The sequence below is a fragment of the Galeopterus variegatus genome, unplaced genomic scaffold, assembly GCF_000696425.1.
Source record: "Galeopterus variegatus unplaced genomic scaffold, G_variegatus-3.0.2 Scaffold2561, whole genome shotgun sequence".
In the NCBI taxonomy this organism is placed as follows: Eukaryota; Metazoa; Chordata; class Mammalia; order Dermoptera; family Cynocephalidae; genus Galeopterus; species Galeopterus variegatus.
The window spans coordinates 55,643-78,133 of record NW_007728672.1 but is presented as its reverse complement, the minus strand read 5'-3'; the positions used below and the strand labels follow the sequence as shown (position 1 = coordinate 78,133).

At 39.3% G+C, this 22,491-nt stretch overlaps 1 protein-coding gene across 4 annotated transcripts in view; it reads right to left on the bottom strand.

Annotated features, from left to right (window-relative positions):
- Nucleotides 1-20,777, bottom strand: part of EIF2AK1 (eukaryotic translation initiation factor 2-alpha kinase 1) — a 33,720-nt gene extending 12,943 nt beyond the window's left edge. Inside the window, exons 1-10 of one of the 4 annotated variants that reach the window (XM_008582299.1) lie at nucleotides 20,617-20,777; nucleotides 13,870-14,028; nucleotides 12,014-12,147; nucleotides 10,215-10,252; nucleotides 9,484-9,583; nucleotides 8,557-8,637; nucleotides 7,611-7,710; nucleotides 6,840-6,900; nucleotides 6,187-6,514; nucleotides 4,847-4,958 (exon numbers count right to left, since the gene is read on the bottom strand). In XM_008582299.1, the coding sequence (XP_008580521.1) occupies nucleotides 4,847-4,958; nucleotides 6,187-6,514; nucleotides 6,840-6,900; nucleotides 7,611-7,710; nucleotides 8,557-8,637; nucleotides 9,484-9,583; nucleotides 10,215-10,252; nucleotides 12,014-12,147; nucleotides 13,870-14,028; nucleotides 20,617-20,734 (1,231 nt within the window). In that variant the 5' untranslated portion in view covers nucleotides 20,735-20,777. The remainder of the gene's footprint in view (nucleotides 1-4,846; nucleotides 4,959-6,186; nucleotides 6,515-6,839; nucleotides 6,901-7,610; nucleotides 7,711-8,556; nucleotides 8,638-9,483; nucleotides 9,584-10,214; nucleotides 10,253-12,013; nucleotides 12,148-13,869; nucleotides 14,029-20,616) is intronic. The other 3 variants (XM_008582300.1, XM_008582302.1, XM_008582303.1) reach the window with 3 other exon arrangements.
- Nucleotides 20,778-22,491: the final 1,714 nt, after the last annotated feature.

The following is a 22,491-nucleotide window of genomic DNA, read 5'->3' as shown; positions in this document are numbered from 1 at the left end:
GAAACCATCACAAACTAGCACCCACAGTTAATGGACTTTGTGTCACTAGAAGGAGAGTACCTTTAATTTCAGTCAGAGCCCCTATATTAATTATTTTTAAACAATTCTCAAGTATCAGGTGACTAGATTAGATGAAGTCCCCTTCAACACTTGACATCCTGGGATTTAATGCTAATAAATCTGGTGTCCTGGCCTACAGTGGATTAAAGACATTATTACAAATAATGGAACAAGAAAAAAGATAAATTATGTTAGCTTAAGGGGTAAGCTTCCATCATCTGGATGATTTATCTGGAATGCCTCATTTTCTATAAATGACTGACAAATGAAGTATATGGCCCCCCCAAAAAAGGAAATGAATTAGTTCATCTAGTAATATAATGAAATAATAAATAAATTTAGAAGGTGGAGAAGTTTTGTAGGACTAAAACAAATAAAAATTGATAAAGAAAACAACCCTGGAGTTTTCCCACCAAGTACTTTTAGTAACATCATAAGAGCTTAATGGCTCAATCATTTTAAATCATAAACGTATTGTTTACTTTCAAGAACAAGAGTACTACATGCTCCCTTCTCCTTGAAAGAACCTCATTTGTTTTAAAGCTCAAACCTATTCCACACAGAAAACAACTGCCTCCTTATGGAGTATCTAGCACATGCTTGGGCAAGTACTTCAGAAGACAGAAAAAATGTGTGTGTGTGTATGTGTGTGTGTGTAAGCAATGGCTCCACTGGTAAGTACCCCTACTACGACACACCCTCACACTGAAGTGACCCACCTCCTGTCTCGGTAGAAATACAAGGAAGGCTTTTGACTTTCACAGCTATTCAGAATAACTGCCTTCCTTTGGTCTGTCACTTTAACCCACCTTACATATCCAAAAGGTGGGCCACAGCTAAGAGGATTCAGTAACCACACAAGGACCTGACCCAGTGGTAAGTCTCCACTCATTCAGTGCCTCCTCTACGCCTAGCAATCTGCTACATCCTTTACATTTATTGTTTTAATCCTCATAACAACCCTATAAAATAGGGATAATCACATCTTACAGATGAGGAAATATGCTGAGAGCAGTTACCTGACTTGCCCAAAACCTTAAGAGCTGGTGAGTACTATAACCAGGATTCAAACCCAGGTCTTCTGCTCATGGGATTGTTGGGAATGATAAAATATAAAATCAGAATTGGTGTAAAGCTATAAACACAGTGCTAGAATGCTACAAAGTTAACAGTTTTTATTTTAAAAAGAAAAATATACATTGTGCTAGCAGCACCATACATATTCTGCCTTCATTGTTTTGATAGGTTTATCATCCTGGATGGTATAAATTAGAGTTCTCATCCCATATTCATTACTTACTTTCCAGTGGAAGTTTAAAGATCAACAACTGCATACAGGGCTTTAATAAACCATTTCATTTTAAAAGATAAAGACACCTGCACATAACAATACAATGTTTATGCAGCAGGCAAAGGACACAAGTTTACCGAGCACTGAAAATAGCCAACACACTACTTGTTACCACTGAACTGGACAAGTCCTGGCACGTCCTCCTCCTAATTCCATGGTTAAATGAGAGAAGCAGCACAGGGGTGCATCATGGAAGTGCTGGAGGAAGACATTAAGTTTCTGTCTTCCCATGGGCAGCTAGTCTTAAGATTCTGAGTAGGTTAACCAGCCCATGTTTTAGACCAAATGAAAAAGTGAACAGCAAACAATTATTGATTGATATTTAGTTGAATCTTTACTTAAAATCAAGTCACTCTCGGGCCGGCCCGGTGGCGCACTGCTACAGTGCGCCGCTTGGGAAGCGCGGTAACGCTCCCGCCGAGGGTTCGGATCCCACATACAGACCGGCCGCTCACTGGCTGAGCGAGGTGTGGGGGCAACACCGAGGGTTGCGATCCCGTTGCCGGTCCCGGTCCGGTATGGGCGCGACACTGAGGGTTGCGATCCGTTGCCGGACACGAAAAAAGACAAAAAAAAAAAAAAAAAAAAAAAATCAAGTCACTCTCATCTGCTATTTTGATAATCTAATACAGTGATTTTTAACTTCAGCTACACATGAGAATCAACAAGAGAATTTTCAAAAAAATACCAAAGACCAATTATATAAAAATAACTGGTGCTGGGCTGGCCTGTGGCTCACTCGGGAGAGTGCGGTGCTGATAACACCAAGGCCATGGGTTCGAATCCTATACAGGGATGGTCGGTTCGCTCACTGGCTGAGCGTGGTGCTGACAACACCAAGTTAAGGGTTAAGATCCCCTTACCGGTCATCTTTTAAAATAAATAAATAAATAAATAAAAAGAACTGGTGCTGTCCCAAATAACAACTTTTTTATAAAAATAAATTTTATTTTTTAGGAAAGTCTTAGATTTACAGAAAAACTGAGAAGATAGTGCAGACAGTTCCCATAAAACTCAGTTTCCCCTGTTATTAACACCTTACATTAGTATGGTTCACTTGTCATAATTAATGCACCAATACTGATAGAATATATTATTAACTGAAGTCTACACTTTATTCAGATTTCCTTAGTTTTTACCAGTTCCCCTTTTCTGCTCCAGGACCCCATTCGGGATATACCATATTACATTGAGTTATCATGTCTCCTTAGGTTCCTCTGGCCTATGACACTTTCTCAGACTTTTCTTGTTTTTGATGACCTTGAAACTTTTGAGGATTACTGGTCTGATATTTTGTAGAGTGTCCCTCAACTGGAATTTGTTGTCATGATTAGACTGGCATCACCAGGTCTTTACCAGTTTCCATATCTTGTTCCTCATTTCCATCAGAGACCTCCTCAGAATGGCCTTTACTATCCATATTTCTACCAGCATTCTGACCAAGACCACTTAAATAATCTCTGAGAAGTTCCACACTTTTCCTAGTCTTCTCTTCTTCTGAGCCCTCACCAGAATTACCCTTAATGCTCTATTTACAGCAATCTAGGTTTTTCTATCCTGCTCCTTCAAATTCTTCCACTTCTGCCCATTACCCAGTTCCAAAGTTGCTTCCACATTTTCAGGTATTATAGCAACAGCCTCACTCCGAGTACCAATTTTCTCCCTTACTCCATTTCTACAGCTATAACAATGCCACAGACTGGGTAACTCATAAATAAAAGGAGTTTATTTGGCTCAGGTTCTGGAGGCTGGGAAGTCCACATCTGAAAGGCCACATCTGGTAAAGTTCATCCCATGGCAGAAAAGCAAGCAAATGTGCAAGACAGAAAGAGGAAATCAGACCAAACTCGCTTTAACAACAAACCCAATTTTGATAGAACTAACCCACTCCTGCAATAATGGCGTTAATCCAATGATGAGCGCAGAGCCCTTATAACCAAATCACCTCTTAGAGGTCCTACCTCTTAATAATGTTACAATGGTAATTAAATTTTTTTCATGTGTCACAAAATATTATTGTTTTGTTAGATTTTTTTGAGTCATTTACAAATATAAAAGCCATTCTCAGCTCATGTACCATACAAAAATAGATGGCAGGCTGACAATTTGCCAACCCCTGTTCTAAGTGATAAGAAAGCATTGTGTCATGGTGAAACTGATAGCAGTTTTTCTTTCTTAGTTCAATAATGGTTCAATAATGGTGCACGGTAGAGTCGATGAAATAAATTTGACAGCAATCCTTTGAAGTTAAGTAACATTCCCAGATGGCAACACCAAGACCAAGAGAGGTTTTATTGCTCAAGATCAGTTAGCAGGGCAAGTTGAGGTTCAACCGTAGGTCTGGTTAACTAACTAAAAATATCAAAAATGACTCTTTAAAGATGGCAAGTCAGAGGTTATAACTGACATCATAGTCTACAAGTAAAAACTTGAATGGATCTGATAATTCTAGCTGCCTTTTGTTTGAATCTGCCTCATCTGTAAAGAAGAATGTAGAAATTTAAGTCTAGATTTTGGGTAGCTACAGTGTGACTGACCAAGTGGGTCATTATTCTACATGGGACCTGATGGCATGGGTACAGTGACTGACATATTTTGGGGGATGAAACTGTTCTTAAGATTTATTAAGCTCCCTGTCCTATTCACATTTTTAAATATTAAGAAACACATTTTTATGCAGAGAAAAATACAGATTAAAAAGAATGAAATAAAATGTAACATAATATGTGCAACTGGCCTTAGCAGCCTCCCTGGTCTGTTCATACACTCACCATTTCTGTAACACAAGCAGGGAACTGCTACCCCACTTTGGTCCCCCAGAGGCCTAGAGAAGCACAGATGTGGAATGAGCCCCTCAGTTGATGGAGCAGGGTCTGGAATATCCCAGTGGCCCCAGAGCCACAAAAGAAACTAACTAGTGTTCTGTTTCATTTTCCCAGGTGCTGCTCTGTACACAGGCTTCCTGGATGAGCCCTCCAACTAGTTCTGCAAATGGGCTTCCAAAATCAATAGGTTGCAAAATCTATCTGGCCTGCAAAAACCTTCCTTGCCTTCCTCTCCTTCATATGGCAATTAAATTTCAACGTAAGTTCTGGAGGACATTCAAACCATACCAGGGGAGCTTGTATCCCCATAAGTGAACAAGAAATAAACCTTTATTATGTTAAAAAAAAAAAAATTAAAAACCTTTTCTTATCCAAAATCATTAACCTAAATTCCAGTATATTACTGCTTAAATATCAATAACCTATATATCTATCACAGAGAAAATTAACTGTCAAATACCTTTTTATTTTTGAAAAATGTTGAAATAAGCACAATTGTGTCTTCGGGATTTTTTCTGCCTTTTCTAATCTAAAGCACCTGAAGGCAATTCCTACATTAGATGGAGACGATCTGACTCTGTCTTTATTTATAGTCCCGGACAGTACTTACAGGCAGATTCGTCCACACGCTCTAGGCCCCGCTTGTTTCTCTCGGCTATCCAGTCCCACAGGGAGCGCTCGCACAGCTGCATCTGGATGTGCAGCATCAGGTGGTATTGCACCTAGGAGAGGACACACCGCTAACTCCCATCTTTCCAAGATTCGCTCATGTTACTCATTTAGTCAACAAATACTCACTTGCCCATTCTAGGCCAAGCATCACAGCTAACTGCTGAGGACACAGGCCTACCCAACAAGCCTAAAGTCAAATGAAGGAGACAAATAAATACAGCAATAACTGAAACAGCATGTCATAATACAAGGAATAAGGATAGGCCAGGCTGAAGACAGGCAGAGGTCCAATGGCAGAAGCTCTAAAATGCGACACTGAGGAAATGGTCCTGAAACTGTCTGGTTTGCTCTACATAAAACAGTTTTTAAAGCTAAAATAAAGCATCAAAGAATGTCTCTATGATATTCTGCTGTTCTATGCATACTCCAACATATACATACTTTGGCTGGCTTCACATTGTACATAACTAATAACTTATTCAAGAAAAAAAGTAAGCAAACATTAAGCTCACTGTAGCCCACTTACTTAGGCATCCAGGAAAATTTGCCAAATGTAATACAGAGAAATCAAACAATTCTTATTAAAAGTCCCCAAACTCAACTCCTTTGGATTCAAGTGAACCTGTTTAAAGTTTTGTGTTTCATAAAAAACATGCACGGAGACACGTATTCCTGGACAAGAATTAATTCTGCATTGTGTACATACAGATGGTATATACAGTTTTGTAATCCTAACAAGATAGATTATGTGTAGACCCTGTTAATGTTCAGGTTTTTTAATACTAAAACTTAATACTGGTGAGAGTATGGTGGGAGTCTGACCAGCATATTAGTATAATCCTCAACGAGTGTATCTTAAAAACTGACCTGGGACTCTTCCTAAAGTCATGCTCTGCAATATAGAACATCTTTTTGCATAAATGTATTTTTATAGCAAGTGCTAACATACAACAGAAATAGAGTGTGAATGAGGCTTCCAAGTCCAGGGTACATATACAAGAATATCTAGAGAAACAAATGACCCCGTCAGGGAGGTCAGAAAAGAAGGAGTAGGAGATAACTAAGTAAAGGAGGGAAGACCGAATACAGAGGCCATGGCAAGAGGGAACAAGGCTAGTACAAAAGACTGAGTACAGGGCAGAAGACCTAGAGCACAGAGATGGAGGGGTGCAAAGTGGGAAGTCAGCTGACCAAGAGGGATGGCATACACAATCACAGTCCTTTATACCATTGTTATGAGTAAACATCAAATTGGTAGGTTCTGAAAAAGAAAGGTACCTCTGTCTGCCCCAGTAAGTTTAAGTTTTCTTCAGAAGATTCCTCGGTGGATGTGAAATTCTCTTCTAGGTCTGACGTATGCCTAAGTGGTAGCTGATGCTTGACAATAGGTCTGGTAGATAAATCAGTTAAACTATTTTCTGGGAACTCAATGGACGATTCAAATTCATTGGTGTCTCTTATGACTAAATTGGTAGTGTAGTTCACCAGTTCGTTATTCTGGTTTTCAACATTAGATTCTCCGAAGGGTTTTTCTTTTTCTGAGGTGAACTCAGCGAAGATAATGGATGAGCTACCGCTTTCATCATTTTTTACACCAAATTGATCTCTGTAGAGAAACACAGTAAAGAAAAAAGTCAATTTAAAAAAGGATCAAGAATAACTCAACTGTTTCTTCAAGCCTAGATGAATCTTATTGGTAAACTTCTGAAAAAAATGGCATCAAATCTGTCTAGCAGCAGCATTTATTTAAAATACTAACAGGAAATATCTGAGATGATAAAATAACTTAACATTTTGTAATGAAAACAAGTTAAAAAAAAAAAGTCTAAAACACTCCTCCTGAACTCCTAGTAGCAAAAGGAAAAGGCTACCCAATACAGGTAACAGTAGGCAATGTCCTAAAGTGTAGAAGTACATGCCAGTCCACATACCTGTCCTCTTTCTGGTCAGAGAGTACTTCCAGAGATGGCAACTGAATAGAAGCTCTGTCTGCTGAACAAAAATTTTTTTAAAAAAATCTTCAAGCAGCTCAGTTTTCCAATTTATCATCAAAAACAGAATTAAAATATAGAAATAATACCAAATGAAACTACGAGTCTAAAAATGTCACGACCTTCTGGCAAAATACATACAAGTTTATTCAAACAACTGGCACATTTTAGGACCTATAAAAACAGAGTAGCTCAACTATACCAAAGTCGGCAAACTTTCTCTAGGGAACCTGATAGTAAATATTTTAGATGTGGGGGGCCCCGTGGAACTCTACTGTTACTACTAAATTCTATTACAGTGTAAAAGCAGCCATAGACAATTGGTAAATAAATGAGCTTGTGTTCTAATAAACTTTACTGACATTGAAATTTTTTCACAAAATATTCTTTTGATTTCTTTTATTTTATTTATTTATTTTTTTATTTTTATTTTTATTTTTTGTCCTTTTTGTGACCAGCCGCACCACGCTCAACCAGTGAGCGCACCGGCCATCCCCATATAGGATCCGAACCTGCGGCGGGAGCGCTGCCGTGCTCCCAGCGCCGCACTCTCCTGAGTGCGCCATGGGCTCGGCCCTGATTTCTTTTAACTGTTTGGAAATGCAAAAACCATTCTCAGTTTGTGTGATGTACAAAAACAAGGGCAGGCCAGATTTGGCCTACGGGCTGACATTTGCCAACCCTTTGACTAAGTCATCAAAAACTGCTCACCTTGTGACTGGACCACATGAACATGTTCTATCCATGCAGTGTGATAGCCTACAATATTAGGGTGCTGAAGACCCGCCAGCACCTTCACTTCCCGTAGCACCTAAAAAAGAAATGTAATCAGATCAGGATTTTACTGACAATTTACTGAATGTTTGCGATATCAAATGTACCTTGTTCCAGAGCAAAGTAATAAAAACCCCTCTGTACAAGGAATCTAAACTATATTAAAATAATGGAAATATTTCTGTGAGACAAAATGGCAATTGGTACAGCAACTAAATAACTTATGTTTACACAGCACTTTATACTTTTCATAGTTCATTTATCATCATTCCCTCATTTAATTCCTACACCAGTCCTCCAAGGTAAGTAAAACCACTACTGTCACTACTATTTCAAGGATGGAAGACAGAAGTGGCTCAGAGGACTAGGCAATTTGCCCAGGACCACAACGCATGTCAGGGAGAAGACTGGGACCTAAATTGGGCTCATGTTTTTTTATAATAAGCTACACTACATATTAATCATTTATTTAAAAAGTTAATTTCCCCTGCAGTGACCATAAAATGTCAGTCTGAAGTGTGTATAAGAAAACTATGTCAAAAAAAAAAGGTCTACCTTCGACTGCAACCAGGCCAGAAAGACAGAGCTGTTAAGTGGAAGCCCCTGGGGCAGGCCATGGGCCGGCTGGTTGTGGGCCTCAGCCCTGTCCACCACCAACTGCAACTAGGCCAGCAATGGAGCCAGCAGTGGGCCTTTCCCCAACCCCTTCAACAACATCTTAGAATGTACTTATTAAAAAAAATTACATCAAATAAAATTTTAGTTTTGATATTTACTATACTTTAACCCAATTCTCAGTAAACTGGCAACCCATAACTCCTACTATTTGCCAAATATAATACATATACATATATTCAAAAGAGATAATTTTTTTAAATCATACCTTCATGCAATCTGTTTTAGTTGCACCCTTAATCAGGATTTTTTTGATTGCATAATACTGTCCATCTAATTTATTCCTGACCTAAAAAATAGAAAAAAAGACAAAGTATATTGTGCCATTAAACTCCAACTGAATAAAGAAGTTCTTTTAATCTGACCTTAGAGGGCCGCCCGTGGCTCACTTGGGAGAGTGTGGTGCTGACAACGCCAAGGCCACGGGTTCGGATCCTATATAGGTATGGCCGGTTCGCTCACTGGCTGAGCGTGGTGCTGACAACACCAAGTCAAGGGTTAAGATCCCCTTACCGGTCATCTTTTTTAAAAAAATAAAATAAAATAATAATAATAATAATCTGACCTTAGGTAATCCAAATTAGCCAAAGAGAAAATATTAAGCTAAAGACATGTTTCCTTGCAACATTCAGGGAAGTAATCTCTAGTCAGCTAGACTAGAAGCTTTTCAAGCTGTAGTGACAGCCCAACTCCTAGAAGTTCTAGGTCTGAAGAATGGGAATGTTGACAAAAAAGCTATGTAAGGCCCAAAACACAGTAGTGCTTTTTTTAGTAATACATTTTTAATAAAAATTAACTACAGAACAGAAATGTAAGGCCAGGGCTGGCCTCTCAGCTCAGTTGGTTAGAGTGTGGTGTTATAACACCAAGGTCAAGGGTTCGAATCCCTATAGCAGCCAGCTGTCAAAAAAAACAACAAAAATGCAAAGTTTCCAGGATCTACCTAAACAACCAACATGGCTAGGAAAAAATTAAATACTGCCCCCTTTGCTGTAACCGACAAATCTTAACAAAAAGTAAATGCACATAAATTCTAGGGCTCTTCCTTTCAGCACTTTACATAATAATAATGAAAACAACTTCTCAAAATATACTTATTTATGTAGTAAGTCAAAACGAGTATGTAGAAAACAACCTTGTATACTCTTCCATATCCACCTTTTCCTAAGATGGCAAGCTCTTCAAATTCATTTAAGTAACGTGAAGTTTGCGCTTCAAAGGCTACTTCCTTTGATCTAAAAGTTAAATACAAACAATTAATCAATTTCAAAACATGGGAGAATCAAAATGTTCTAGAATAGTTCATACTCACTGTATTACTAAACTGCCAAACCTCATTTATCACTAAATTGTGATAATTTGGAAAAGATGAGCTAAAATGAAATTTTTCATTCTCTACAAAGAAAACATTGGCTAAGCAAATCTACAATGTAATAAAAAATAGCAAGGGGGTCATTAATTCCAAGTGTTTTACCAGTAATTAGTATTCCAATTAGAAATTATTATCACTGTTTTACAGCAGAAATCCTCAGGGAGACTAACAGGCAGCAGTTGATCAGTTGAACTCAGTAATAAATTTACTTAAATTTTTTAATAATGCAAAACAGTTAGATTTTACACTAGCACTTCCTAAATACAGCCAAAATTCTACACTTAGTGGGCTGGGGGAGGAGGGGATCAAAGTGAAGGGAAATGAGAAGTAAAGCAAATCTTGGAACACTACTTAACGGATGAGGACCAAGTTCTTAATTTTCATAAACTACCCTAACTACATTATTTTTTAACCCTAAAATGAATATTTTCTTAATCTTGATTTCTTTTGAATAGTCTAGTCATTGCATAATCAAAAAAGTATTTAATACATACCTTATTTTCTGGATATGAGAATTATCCTCACAAGGATCCTAAAACCAAAAAATTATTTTTAAAAAACATTTGAAAGTTTCATGAAATAAAGACCGTCAGGGGGCCGGCCCGTGGCTCACTCGGGAGAGTGTGGTGCTGATAACACCAAGGCCCCGGGTTCGGATCCCATATAGGGATGGCCAGTTCGCTCACTGGCTGAGCGTGAAGCTGACAACACCAAGCCAAGGGTTGAGATCCCCTTACCGGTCATCTTTTAAAAAAAAAAAAAAAATACCGTCAAAATTCAATGTCATGTTAATAGCCCCAAATGGTCAAACAATACATTTTTTTTAATTTTAAAAACTCAGTGGCTTACTTAAGAGTTTACAGTTGAAAATATTTCAAAGCTTGGGCCGGCCCGTGGCTCACTCGGGAGAGTGTGGTGCTAATAACACCAAGGCCACAGGTTCGGATCCCATATAGGGATGGCCGGTTACTTCACTGGGTGAGCGTGGTGCTGACAACACCAAGTCAAGGGTTAAGATCCCCTTACCAGTCATCTTTTAAAAAGAAAAAAAAAACAGAAAAGAAAATATTTCAAAGCTGAGAATTTACCAAGGAGCTCCATAAGCAAATAATGTTGACTTCACCTTCAAAATATATGCAGACAGTTGGTTAGAGCGTAGCCTTGTACACCAAGGTCATGGGTTTGGATTCCCATATCTTCCAGCCACAGAAAAAAAAAAATGCAGAAACTAACCACTCCTCACATCTCCACTGCTGCCACCCCACTCCTCACCTCCATCTTCTCTTGCCCATGTGATGACACCTGTCTCCCACTTCTGCCCTTGCCTCCTCAGGTTATTCTCAACACAGCAGCTGGTGTGACCCGTTAAAATGTAAATCAGATTATGTCACTCTTCTCCTCATAATCCTGAAACGCTTCCCATCTTACAACTAAAAAACATTAAAATGGTCTCAAGATCCTACTCCCTCTGTCCCCTTTACCTGCTCCCCATCCTCCTCCTCTCCTAAACTTGCCCCTTTGCTTACCTTACTAAAGCTAAATGGCTGCCTTGCAGCTCCCAAAACAAGCCAGCACACTGCCACCATGGGGCCCTAGCAATTACTGTTCCTCTGCCTGGAATACTTTTCCTCTAGATATCTGCATGTCTCCTTCTCTTAACTTCAGCTCTCAACTTAAATAACAAGTCTCATTGAAGCTCTCCCTGGCCACCATATGTGAAATTAATACAGTCCCTCCAATATTTTTTAAGTCCCTTCACTGCTTTCTATTTCTCCTTTAGGTTATCACCACCTAATGCCCCATATATATTTTTTTCTGTTGTTTACTACACCCTCATCAGAATATAAGCTCCATGAAGGCAGGGGTTTTGATCTATTTTGTTAACTTCTTTAACCCCAGCGCCTATGAAAGAGGTGATTACACATAGTAATCACTCATTAAATATTGTTTTATTGTTTTTTGGTGGGTTTTTTGAGGGGATCAAAACCTTTGACCTCAGTGTTGTCAGCACCACGTTCTCCCAACTGAGCTAATTGGCCAGCCCTCAATAAATATTCTTGGAATAAACAAATTAAAATTTTTTGTTCTTGTTTTTTGATGGCTGACTGGTACAGGGATCTGAACCATTGAACTTGGTGTTATTAACACCACATTCTAACCAACTGAGCTAACTAAAAAGTTTATATTTTTAAAAACATGTGTTATCATTAGGATTTCATGATGCCTTAAAACACAGTTCTCTTGAAATTAAAATATGTTTTTATCATACACAAGTACATCTTTTAGAGCTTACCTGACGAACTCTCTCTTTAGCAGACCTCATTAAATGAGTAATAGCTCTGTTGTGATGTAGTCTCAATGAGCTAAACTCATCACTACAGGTGAAAGATGACAGCAGCCCCATTTTGATAAAGGTCTGACAAAGTACTATAAAAACAATATGGAAAATATTATTAGAAAGGCCAACAATCAAATGGCAATTTTAAAGAATGCAGAGAATAAAGAGTAATAATAGCAATACACACAAAAGCTCTATAAGAAAAAAGTTATGTTTATGTACACATTAAACTTGCAGACTGATTCTCTAAAAGAGAAGGATCAGTTGGTACACTCATGGATCAGGAGGACATCTACACTGTACAGTCATTTGTTTACCATGCCTAGTCAGTAAAGTACTAAGCTCTATCTTTAAAAAAGGCAAGAAAAAATGTAAACATAGCCTTCTGCCATTCCACCCATTACATTTTGCAATAAAATAAGAGTAAAGGAAGGAATGGAAACAAATGATTAGAACTAACAATAAAAGTGAGTATTAATTGTTCTTTTCTATTACGGAATATCTTTAATCAACACACAAAAAGCACTTATTAAATGTGTGCATAGACCAAATACCAGGCTCCTCAGAAAAAGAAGTTTCTACAGAGGTGCTGTGGCTTTTACTCATTCAAGAAATAAGATACTTGGGGAGAGACTGGACAAGGGGCATAAAGAATAATTACGATTTGTAACAATACATATGCTAGTAATATTAATTTGATCGACATATCTCAATATTGAATCCCAAATATACACATAATCAATTTTGGTTCAATAAAAATTAAAAATAAAAATAAAGAAATAGATACTAGAGGATTTTCTTTCCACATCAAAAACTCTCCACTTAGATTATCAACTTAACTAACTGAATCACATCAAAAACATTCATTTAAATATACCTTGTTTTAAAATTCAGTCATCTAAAAAGGCTGTGTACAAGAAATTCAAAATTATCTTAAAATCAGTAAGATTCACAGATTTGCTTTAATTATGAGCAAGATTATTGTATTAAAATTATTACAATCTGCTTCTCTGCCTAATACAATAATCCCCAGGTACCAAAGCTTTGGAACATAAGGAACACCCCCTTTTGTACAACCCACCTCCCCACCACATATGCCATTGCTTAGGATATAGAGTATATAAAAAAATTTGTTTTATTCAAAAAAACAATAAGTGTACACTGTACAAATATTTTTCCCATTTTTCATGTCCTATCAAGTTTATCAGAATGATAATATATCTTTAACTAAAAACATATTAAGTTCTAGAGCACATAAAGATATCTATAAGTTTGAGGACTTCTAACATGAAACCAGACTTGGAAAGTCTTTTTTGGTAGAAAAGAACCCCAGAATCTGTGGCTGGAGCTATTAATGAGGCTGCAACAGTCTTAAGAAGGGGAACCAGAAACATCTATAATTCTGCCCACTTTAGTGCTCAAGTTTATCATACAATACCCTACAGTAAAAATAAAATAAATACTTTCAACAACAAGATATACAGCTGTTTCAGACCTCTGGTCAAGAATTGGCTCAGAATAAGTACATGTGATTCTCTTTTACCTGTTCATTGACTAAACCATACAAATATTCAAAAATTATATAAATTATCATAATACAGTATAAAAGAACTACCTTTTATTTATTCAATTACATGCAATTTTGGGGTCACCATTACCCAAAGGAAAATATAAAATGAATTTAATGAATAAATTATTTATACTTGTTTCACACATAATTTTTATATACTAGCTGCTTCTAGACCCACGGCATTAAACAACATAGTATTTTTACAAGCTTTGTTCAGCAAGATGAAGTTATTCTTACTTACATTTAAACACCTGTCTTGAACGGAGTGGGTTTGGTTCATGCACATGGCTTAAGTGCTCCAACAAAGAAACAAGCAAAAGTTGGTTTGCAACTGCAAAAGGGAAAGTTGGCTGTTGTAGAGGTTCTTTTAATACCTGGAGTTCTGCTGGAACATCAGATTCTAAAAATTTAAAAAAGGAAAAAACTTGTTTTTCAAATTTTTGTTTTGTTTTTGGTTTTAGGTGGCCAGCCAAAACAGGGATTGAACCCGGGACCCTGGTGTTATCAGCACCACAATCTAACCAACTGAGCTAAACAGCCATCCCAGGAAAAAAAATTTAAATGAGTGGTAAACATGTCTCATAATGACAAAACAGTATTTTCTTTCTTTTTTTTTTTTCTTCTTTTAAAAGATGACTGGTAAGGAGATCTTAACCCTTGACTTGGTGTTGTCAGCACCACGCTCTCCCAAGTGAGCTAACCAGCCATTCCTATATAGGGATCCGAACCTGTGGCCTTGGAGTTACCAGCACCATACTCTCCCAAGTGAGCCACGCGCTGGCCCTCAAAACAGTATTTTCTGATTAATAAAATACAAACTATTTAAATGTAAGGAAATAACAAGAATAACTGCTGTGTTGGGTTAATCAAAAAAGGATTTCTGGAAGTGAGTTTTGAGATTCTGGAAGCTGGAGGACCAGTAGAAAGACGCCATGAGGCAGAGGGGAAACAGTTTTGGTAGCAATGATGTGTGCAATGGTACAAATAAATAAATATGCAAACAAACATGTGGGAATAGAACAGCTTCCTTCCTTTAGAAGACAGCCAAAGCCCAAGCATAAAGAAAGAAGTTCAGGGGCTGGCCCATGGCTCACTTGGGAGAGTGTGGTGCTGATAATGCCAAGGCCACGGGTTTGGATCCCTAGATAGGGATGGCTGGTTAGCTCACTTCAGAGAGCATGATGCTAACAACACCAAGTCAAGGGTTAAGATCCCCTCACTGGTCATCTTTTTAAAAAAGAAAGAAGTTCAGCAGAGGAAAGAGGGAAAGGGAGGAAAAATGGAAACTTTAAGCTCATGTTACACATGTACCAGGTGAGGACACTAATCTCAGAGAGGTTAAGGAATTAGTGCATCAGGCAGATCAGACTGACTCCCAAGCCCATCCTCTTCCCACTATGCAAGACCAAGCAGACAGACAAGTTGGCACTTAGAGCTGAAGGTCATAAGTTCTCACTTACCATTATTTAATACATTATCAAACAGGTAAAAAAAAAAAAAAAACACAATGAAGGAAAAATGTTTGAGGAAACCATTCTGGAAACATGTAATAGGTAGCCTGGAAGGAGGAGGCGTGCAGTCAACAAGGAGAGGTTAGAATGAGCTCAGTAAAGGAGTAAGTTACAGAAACATGGAGGAACGAATAGGTCCCAGAGATATCAAGAAAGAAATGAACTGGGGCTGGCCCGGTGGCTCACTCGGGAGAGTGCGGTGCTGATAACACCAAGGCCCCGGGTTCGGATCCCATGTAGGGATGGCCGGTTCACTCACTGGCTGGGCGTGGTGCTGACAACACCAAGTCAAGGGTTAAGATCCCCTTACCGGTCATCTTTTTTTAAAAAAAAAAAAAAGAAAGAAAGAAATGGACTGGCCAAGATTTAAAACACTAGGAATGGGAAAGAGGAGGTGTTACTGAGTGTTAAAATTGGTAAGAGGTCTGTTAGATAAAAGATGATGCATATTAATTCTCAAGAGCTGTTTACCCCATCAATTGGAAACATCCTGCAGATACAGAGACTACATATCCTACACCTTCTAAAATCAGCCCCATTTTACTCTATTCCACTCTCCTCTATCAACTACTAAAGGTCCTGGAAGAGTTAAACTTTTCTTTTCTTTCTTTTTTTTTTTTTAAAGATGACCGGTAAGGGGATCTTAACCCTTGACTTGGTGTTGTCAGCACCACGCTCAGCCAGTGAGCAAACCGGCCATCCCTATATGGGATCCGAACCTGTGACCTTGGTGTTATGAGCACCGTACTCTCCCCAGTGAGCCACAGGCCAGCCCCAAGAGTTAAACTTTTCAAATCTGGGTTTCATTCAATTTCCTCTCTGACCTGTAGGTGGCCAAGGAGGAAAAAAAAAGACCTTTGTTTATGCAGATGTGCTACTCATTTTAAATACTTCATTGATGGTAAAGAAAAAGAATGAAAAATGTGGCCATGTAGAAACTTCTCTATGTGAAAACATGTAAAAGGTAAAATATGAATTCAGATACAGTACATATATCTATACTATATGTGACAAAAAAATACAAAAGGAAATAAAATTTGTATAGCACTCTTACAAGCTAATAAAAAAATGAAGCACAGTCGAAAATTCAAATATGTTTAACATAACTAGTAATTAATGACATACATACTGAAATAACTAAGGTACAAGAGTTTGCCCATCAGATTAGTAACTATTTAAAGCCCGAAAAGGCCGGCCCGTGGCTCACTTGGGAGACTGCGGTGCTGATAACACCAAGGCCACAGGTTCGGATCCTACATAGGGATGGCCGGTTAGCTCGCTGGCTGAGCATGGTGCTCACAACACCAAGCCAAGGGTTTAGATCCCCTTACTGGTCATCTTTTTTTTTTTTTTTTTTGTCCTTTTTGAGACCGGCCGCACCGCGCTCAGCCAGTGAGCGCTGTGAGCGCACCGGTCATCCCTATATAGGATCCGAACCCGCAGCGGGAGCCCCAGCGCCGCACTCTCCCGAGTGAGCCATGGGCTGGCCCTTAAAGCATTTTTAAAAACTTATTTCTTTGACTCAACAGTCCTACTTCTACGGATTATTCTAAAAAAACAATCAGATACTGACAAAGATATGTATACAGATATCCAACCCGTCATTGTTTTTGATGGAAAAAAAACCTCAAATCTATTTTCAACAATAGGGAAAAGACTAAATAAATGATAGTACAGAATGTTATACAGTCTTTTTTTTTTTTTGGCAGCTGGATCCAAACCCTTGACATTGTATTATGACACCAGGCTTTAACCAAATGAGATAACTGACCAGCCCTAATCTTAAAATAATGATTTTAAAGACTAATTTATCACAAAGGAAATGCTAATATAAAGTCACATTTTAAAAGCAGAATATAAAATGTTTATTTTATCAGACACTACAATTTTAAAATTTATTTTATAGCTACATAAATACACAAAAAAATTTCAAAAGCTGGAAAGAACAAAACAGACTAAATCTCTGCCCTCTCTGTTTTCAATAATATATCTACAGAATTTGTAAAAGAAATGAAACTACATTTTACATGCTATTTAACTGTTTGTTTGTTTGACTCTCAGTACCTAAGACAGTGCCTGCCATATGGCAGCTCTCAATAAATATTTTCAAATGAAGACATCAAATTGTTAACAGTGAGTTCTTCCCTGGGATGACAGTATTGGTGACTCCCTCTCCCCCTCTTTTCCTTTACACCTTTAAATCTTTATGAATGATCCCTCTAACTTTTTTACGTATTTGGACAAAAATCAGATGGAAATCTTTAAACCATTCATGACAAAATCTTTCTTTCACAAATAGTTTTAAATATGAAATCACCAAAAAAATTGTCTCTGGCTATACCAAAATGTAAACTATAATCTCTGGGTGATGAGTCTATGATTTCTTAATTTTATTCTTTATGTTTTCCTGTATTCTCAATATATTCTGTAATGTGAGATTTTAAAAATATATACAGTAAACTGAATTGTTAACAATGGTGAGATTATGGTTAGGAGGGTTTCCTGCTGCTTTATGCTCTTATAGTTTCCTGGTTTCTACAATACAAAAATTTAACTTTTTAATATGAAAAAACAAAAGAGAATGGTTGGTCAGTGGAGTAAAATGAAGCTTTAATAAATCAAGAAAATGACAGCTTGTAAAAAAGACCAGCAGACAGATATTCAAATGCATTAAAACGGAAAGGTAAATGAAGGCTGAAGCTGAAAGCTTCCCACTTCACAGTACCAGTCAACAGCAGAAGAGTGAAAGGAACATAGCTAAAAGGAAAAATGAGGTTAAGCTCTCTTATGAAATGGTAAGAGATAAGATACAGATCCTAGCTGAATTACTGTTTTAGATTTCTACCATGTAGGATGGGAGTAGACAGATATAAGGGATAACCCAATTCAATCTCCTCAGGAAAGTATAATCCAAAGGTCCATTACTAAGTGAAAGAGGAGCCGGGGGGATTAATCTGAGGTAAAATTTTTGAAAACTGGTGTCAGATGAAAGAAAATTAATGAGTCTGACAATGGGCTTACTGCTGGCCCTCCGATAATGCATGCTGTTTCATAGAAAGAAAGCATACAGTAATACAGTAACTTTGATCAAAGGCCAATGTTGGCTCTAAGAGAATTCCTACAATAAACTGAAGAACACAAGTTTTAAAGTTACATCTAGGTTTTGAATTTTCTGACTCTTTCATTAACTGGCAGATTGACCTCCTCAAATCATACAGACCACTTGTGAGAAATTATTTAACTATTCCGTCTTCACATCCACTAAAAATGAGATATCTGCCTGAGGCCTGGCTCCCCACCGTAAGGCCAGATCAACAGCACTGCAGGCCTTGTCTTCATTTCTGCTGCTGCCCCCAGCTGCTGGCAGCAGCCTTCAGGCAGGACCATAGCTGGGGACCAAAGTAGAGCTGGAAACGAGCCATCTGAGCACAACCTTGAATCTGACAGCCCAGAGGAGGACTGGAGCAGGAGAGTAGTAAGAATGAGGCCAGAGACTGAGACCTGGCCTTCTGTGAACCCTTAACCCTGCCCTGCTCACCTTGGAGAAGCACTGAGCAAGAACCTGGCTACATCAAACTTCGCAAGATCCCGGCAGCCCGAACATCTCCAAGACAATCACATCACAGAATCGTATCTATCTCACTGCTGACAACCTTTTCCTGAACCTATGGGACAAGTTTCACCCAGGGAAATGACAGCCTCATCAAAGGTAAGAAATGAGCCCAGTAACCAAGAATTCCACCCCCAAAGAGAAAATGGAACTGTTTCTTCTCCATTTTTTGAGGAGCCAGTGAGGGGTAGAGCATACCCCATCCCCACCCCAATATCATGTGATGGTCCCCTCTGCACCTGTCCTCCCAACCCCTCTTGGATTAGGGAAGACTTCAGATCAACTCTTTTGGGGAAACGACTTTCCTCCTCCCTGTACTGGCTACAGGTGTTGCATGTGATGGTCCCCTCTGCACCTGTCCTCCCAACCCCTCTTGGATTAGGGAAGACTTCAGACCAACTCTTTTGGGGAAACGACTTTCCTCCTCCCTGTACTGGCTACAGGTGTTGGGACAGTTCATGATTTCTCACTGATTTCCTACAGTGTGGTGCAGGAGGGAATAACCACCATCCCAGCAATTCTCAGTAAAGTATTACTTAAGCAGGGAAAAAGTATATATATCATTTTTCACAGACCTTACTTATCAAATAAAAAGATAAATTATGTCTGGACATTCTGGGCCTCTTTGGAAGAAATGGCACTACATAAGCATAACAGTATTATCAGTAACCCAGGAGAAGTAAAATTTTAAGAGCTTATCTAAGATCACTCTCCTCAAGAATAATCTTCAGTTTGCAGAAACCCTATCACAATGTTACAGAAAAGACAGACTTGCATGTTTATAGCTGGGACTTATCCTATGACATAACGCTTTCCATATTATTAAGCTGCTATAATATACCACCTTACATGTGGAAAAAAATCCATCTGTCCATTAAAAAATAGTGATCTTACAACTTTCCTCTGTAATAGCCTACTTGAATTACCACCAGTTTGCTTTTGTTCCCTGTTACGGTGAAGAATTACAGGTAGTGTTAAGGATGAAAATAAAAGAACTTTTCCATTTTAACATTTATTCCATTTGATTTATTATATTTGAATAAATCAAAATATTTTCAACTCAGTTTGCACCTTTAAATCCATATTAATATTACAACATATTATTTGTTTTATGCTCCAACTGAATCATTCTATTTCAACTACCATAGAGTTAAAAACCTCCCTGAATCAATGTATTCATTTGATAGCACAATTTAATTTTAAAAACTGCCAAAACAACCAGGAGCAACTAAAGACCCTACTGCACTTTCATTAAAATATTGGACACTCTGACCTGGTCAAAGTCAGTGTTTTAGGACCTCTCACTTTTTGGTAATAACTGACTTAGTTATGCCATATCTCCTAGTAACCAAAAGCCTTAAGAAAACTTGGGCATTTTTTCTTTAAACCGAAGTGGATGATTTCCACACTATTAGAAGTCTTTAGTTACCCTATCAGTGAAGCAAAAGACAAAAGAAGCTACAAATTAAAAGAACCCAAATTGCTCGGCGCGTACAGTCTGAAAACTCCCATTCTAGTAATTAACAAAGATCATTCCCAACGACTGACATAACTACAGGGCTTGGGAACTGGAAAGTGGCCTCACGGAAGGCCTCAGCCATCTGAAGGCCTCAGTCCGCAAAGAACAGAAACGTAAACAAACAAGCGGGTCGCAGACACTGGTTTCAATAAACATTTACCTTAGCCCTCACGGCCCGCCCGCCGCCCCCCGCACACCCACCCCTGCGCTGCATGACTGGCCCCGGGTTCAAGCCCCGAGAGAGCCGACTTCGCCCAGGCCCTGAGACGACCCTCGCAGCCGCCCGGCCCTCCCGGGAACGCTGGACAGGGTGCAGCGGAGCGGCGCCGTGGCACTCCGGTCCCTCACCATCGTACTTGGGGTCTGGACCCTCGGCAGGGAAGTCGATGGCGGGCGGCGCAGCCACGGCCCCAGCTCTGTCGCCCTCCACTTCGCGCTCGCGGGCCCCGGAGCTGCCCCCCAGCATCGCCGGCGGCGCGCAGGCAACAGCCCAACCAGCCGCTAGCCCAGCACCACCTCCACAGTGATCGCGGCCCGGTCAGGAAATCAGCCACTCTCCCGCCGGAAGACCCGCCCCAGCCACGCGTGCGCCGCTGTCGGGGGCGGGCCCTGCCGCAGGCTCCTCCCCTTCCTCCTTCCGGGAGGAAAGGATGGGCTGGTCCGGCAAGGGCGCACCCCCGGCACGCGTGTCAAGGTGGGCTCGTCCTCGGGCTGAGGTCTGCGGGGCTTCCGGAGCGAGGACGGTGGCGGTCCGGTTGCCTGCCACGCCCCGGCCGACCCCGGCCTCGCTTCCGTCTGCCCTTTCCGGGTGTCCAGAGCATCTGCAGACGAGTCATAACGCTCATATCTCGTGCCAAGACTCAGGTATCAATGTAAGAATTAGGTGTCTGCAGAGACTAATGCAAATGTTTACCTATTGCGGAAACAATGACTTTGTCATTTGTTTTCAAAAAAAAAAAAATCAAAAGCATGTACAAGACCTGTCACAATGAGAACTAAATCTGTTATGTTCAACCGTTAAACCACAACAAAATGGGAGATACCAACTAGATTCCATAGTGAATCCAACCTAACAGAAATTCCGCTGTTTTTGAGACCGAATTTACAATTGAAATGTTTTCAAACCTGAGAGTCTTTTCCAGATGACCTCCTGGCCACACTGGATCGACTGTGCTTTCAAGCCCTCAGCGTAAAAAAATCCATCCTCTGCCCTCTGGAGGTGGTCCTGATGACTTGGTTGCCAACTCAGTGCTGTTGAAAACAATCTTTAGGAGATCATGGATTAGATAATATGGCTGGAATAAAATTCTCAGATTTTGGCCCTCAACCCCCGCGTGATGTGCAAAAGTGGTATTGTTTAAGAATTTTAACATGTTTTCTATATATAGTCATATTGGACGCATTCACCCTGGTAGAGGGTATTAAGGATGTAGTTCTGTCCAGATAGCTTCCAAAGATTAGGGATGTCCCTTCCCATGACCTGCTGATGCTCTGGAAGTACACCTTTCAGAAAGTGAGTTATATATATGTATCCACAGCTTTAAAAATGCAAATGCCTTTGACACATCAATTTCAGTTTCAGGAATTTATCCTAAGGAAAAGGTTAAGAACGAGCAAAAACATATAGTTAAAAACAATGCAGTGTTATAACACCAAGATCAAGGGTTCAAATCCCCCTACTGGCCAGCCACCCCCCCCCCCAAAAAGCTATTAATTGCAACACCAGTTATAATGCCCAAAGAAGAAGACAATTATTTAGACAATTGACTAAATGAATTATGAACATCCACACAATGGCACACTTTGCAGGCATTAAAAATGTTGATATGTAATATGTGTTTCTCACTACTTTTCCACCATCACTAGAAATGCCCAGTATTAATGAGTATGGAGGAAAAGGCAACTCATTCTGATGGGTATACAAATCAAAGCAAACTTTCTAGAAGATGATGAGCAACTTAGAGCAAAAACTGTTGAATAGGCATTCCTTTTTTTTTTTTTTTTTTTAAAGATGACTGGTAAGGGGATCTCAGCCCTTGGCTTGGTGTTGTCAGCACCACGCTCAACCAGTGAGCAAACCAGCCATCCCTATATAGGATCCGAACCCGCAGCCTTGGTGTTATCAGCACCGCACTCTACCGAGTGAGCCACGGGCCGGCCCCCGGCATTCCTTTTGACCTACAAATAGAAGTATATACAAAGGAAATAATCAGAGTGGAAAAA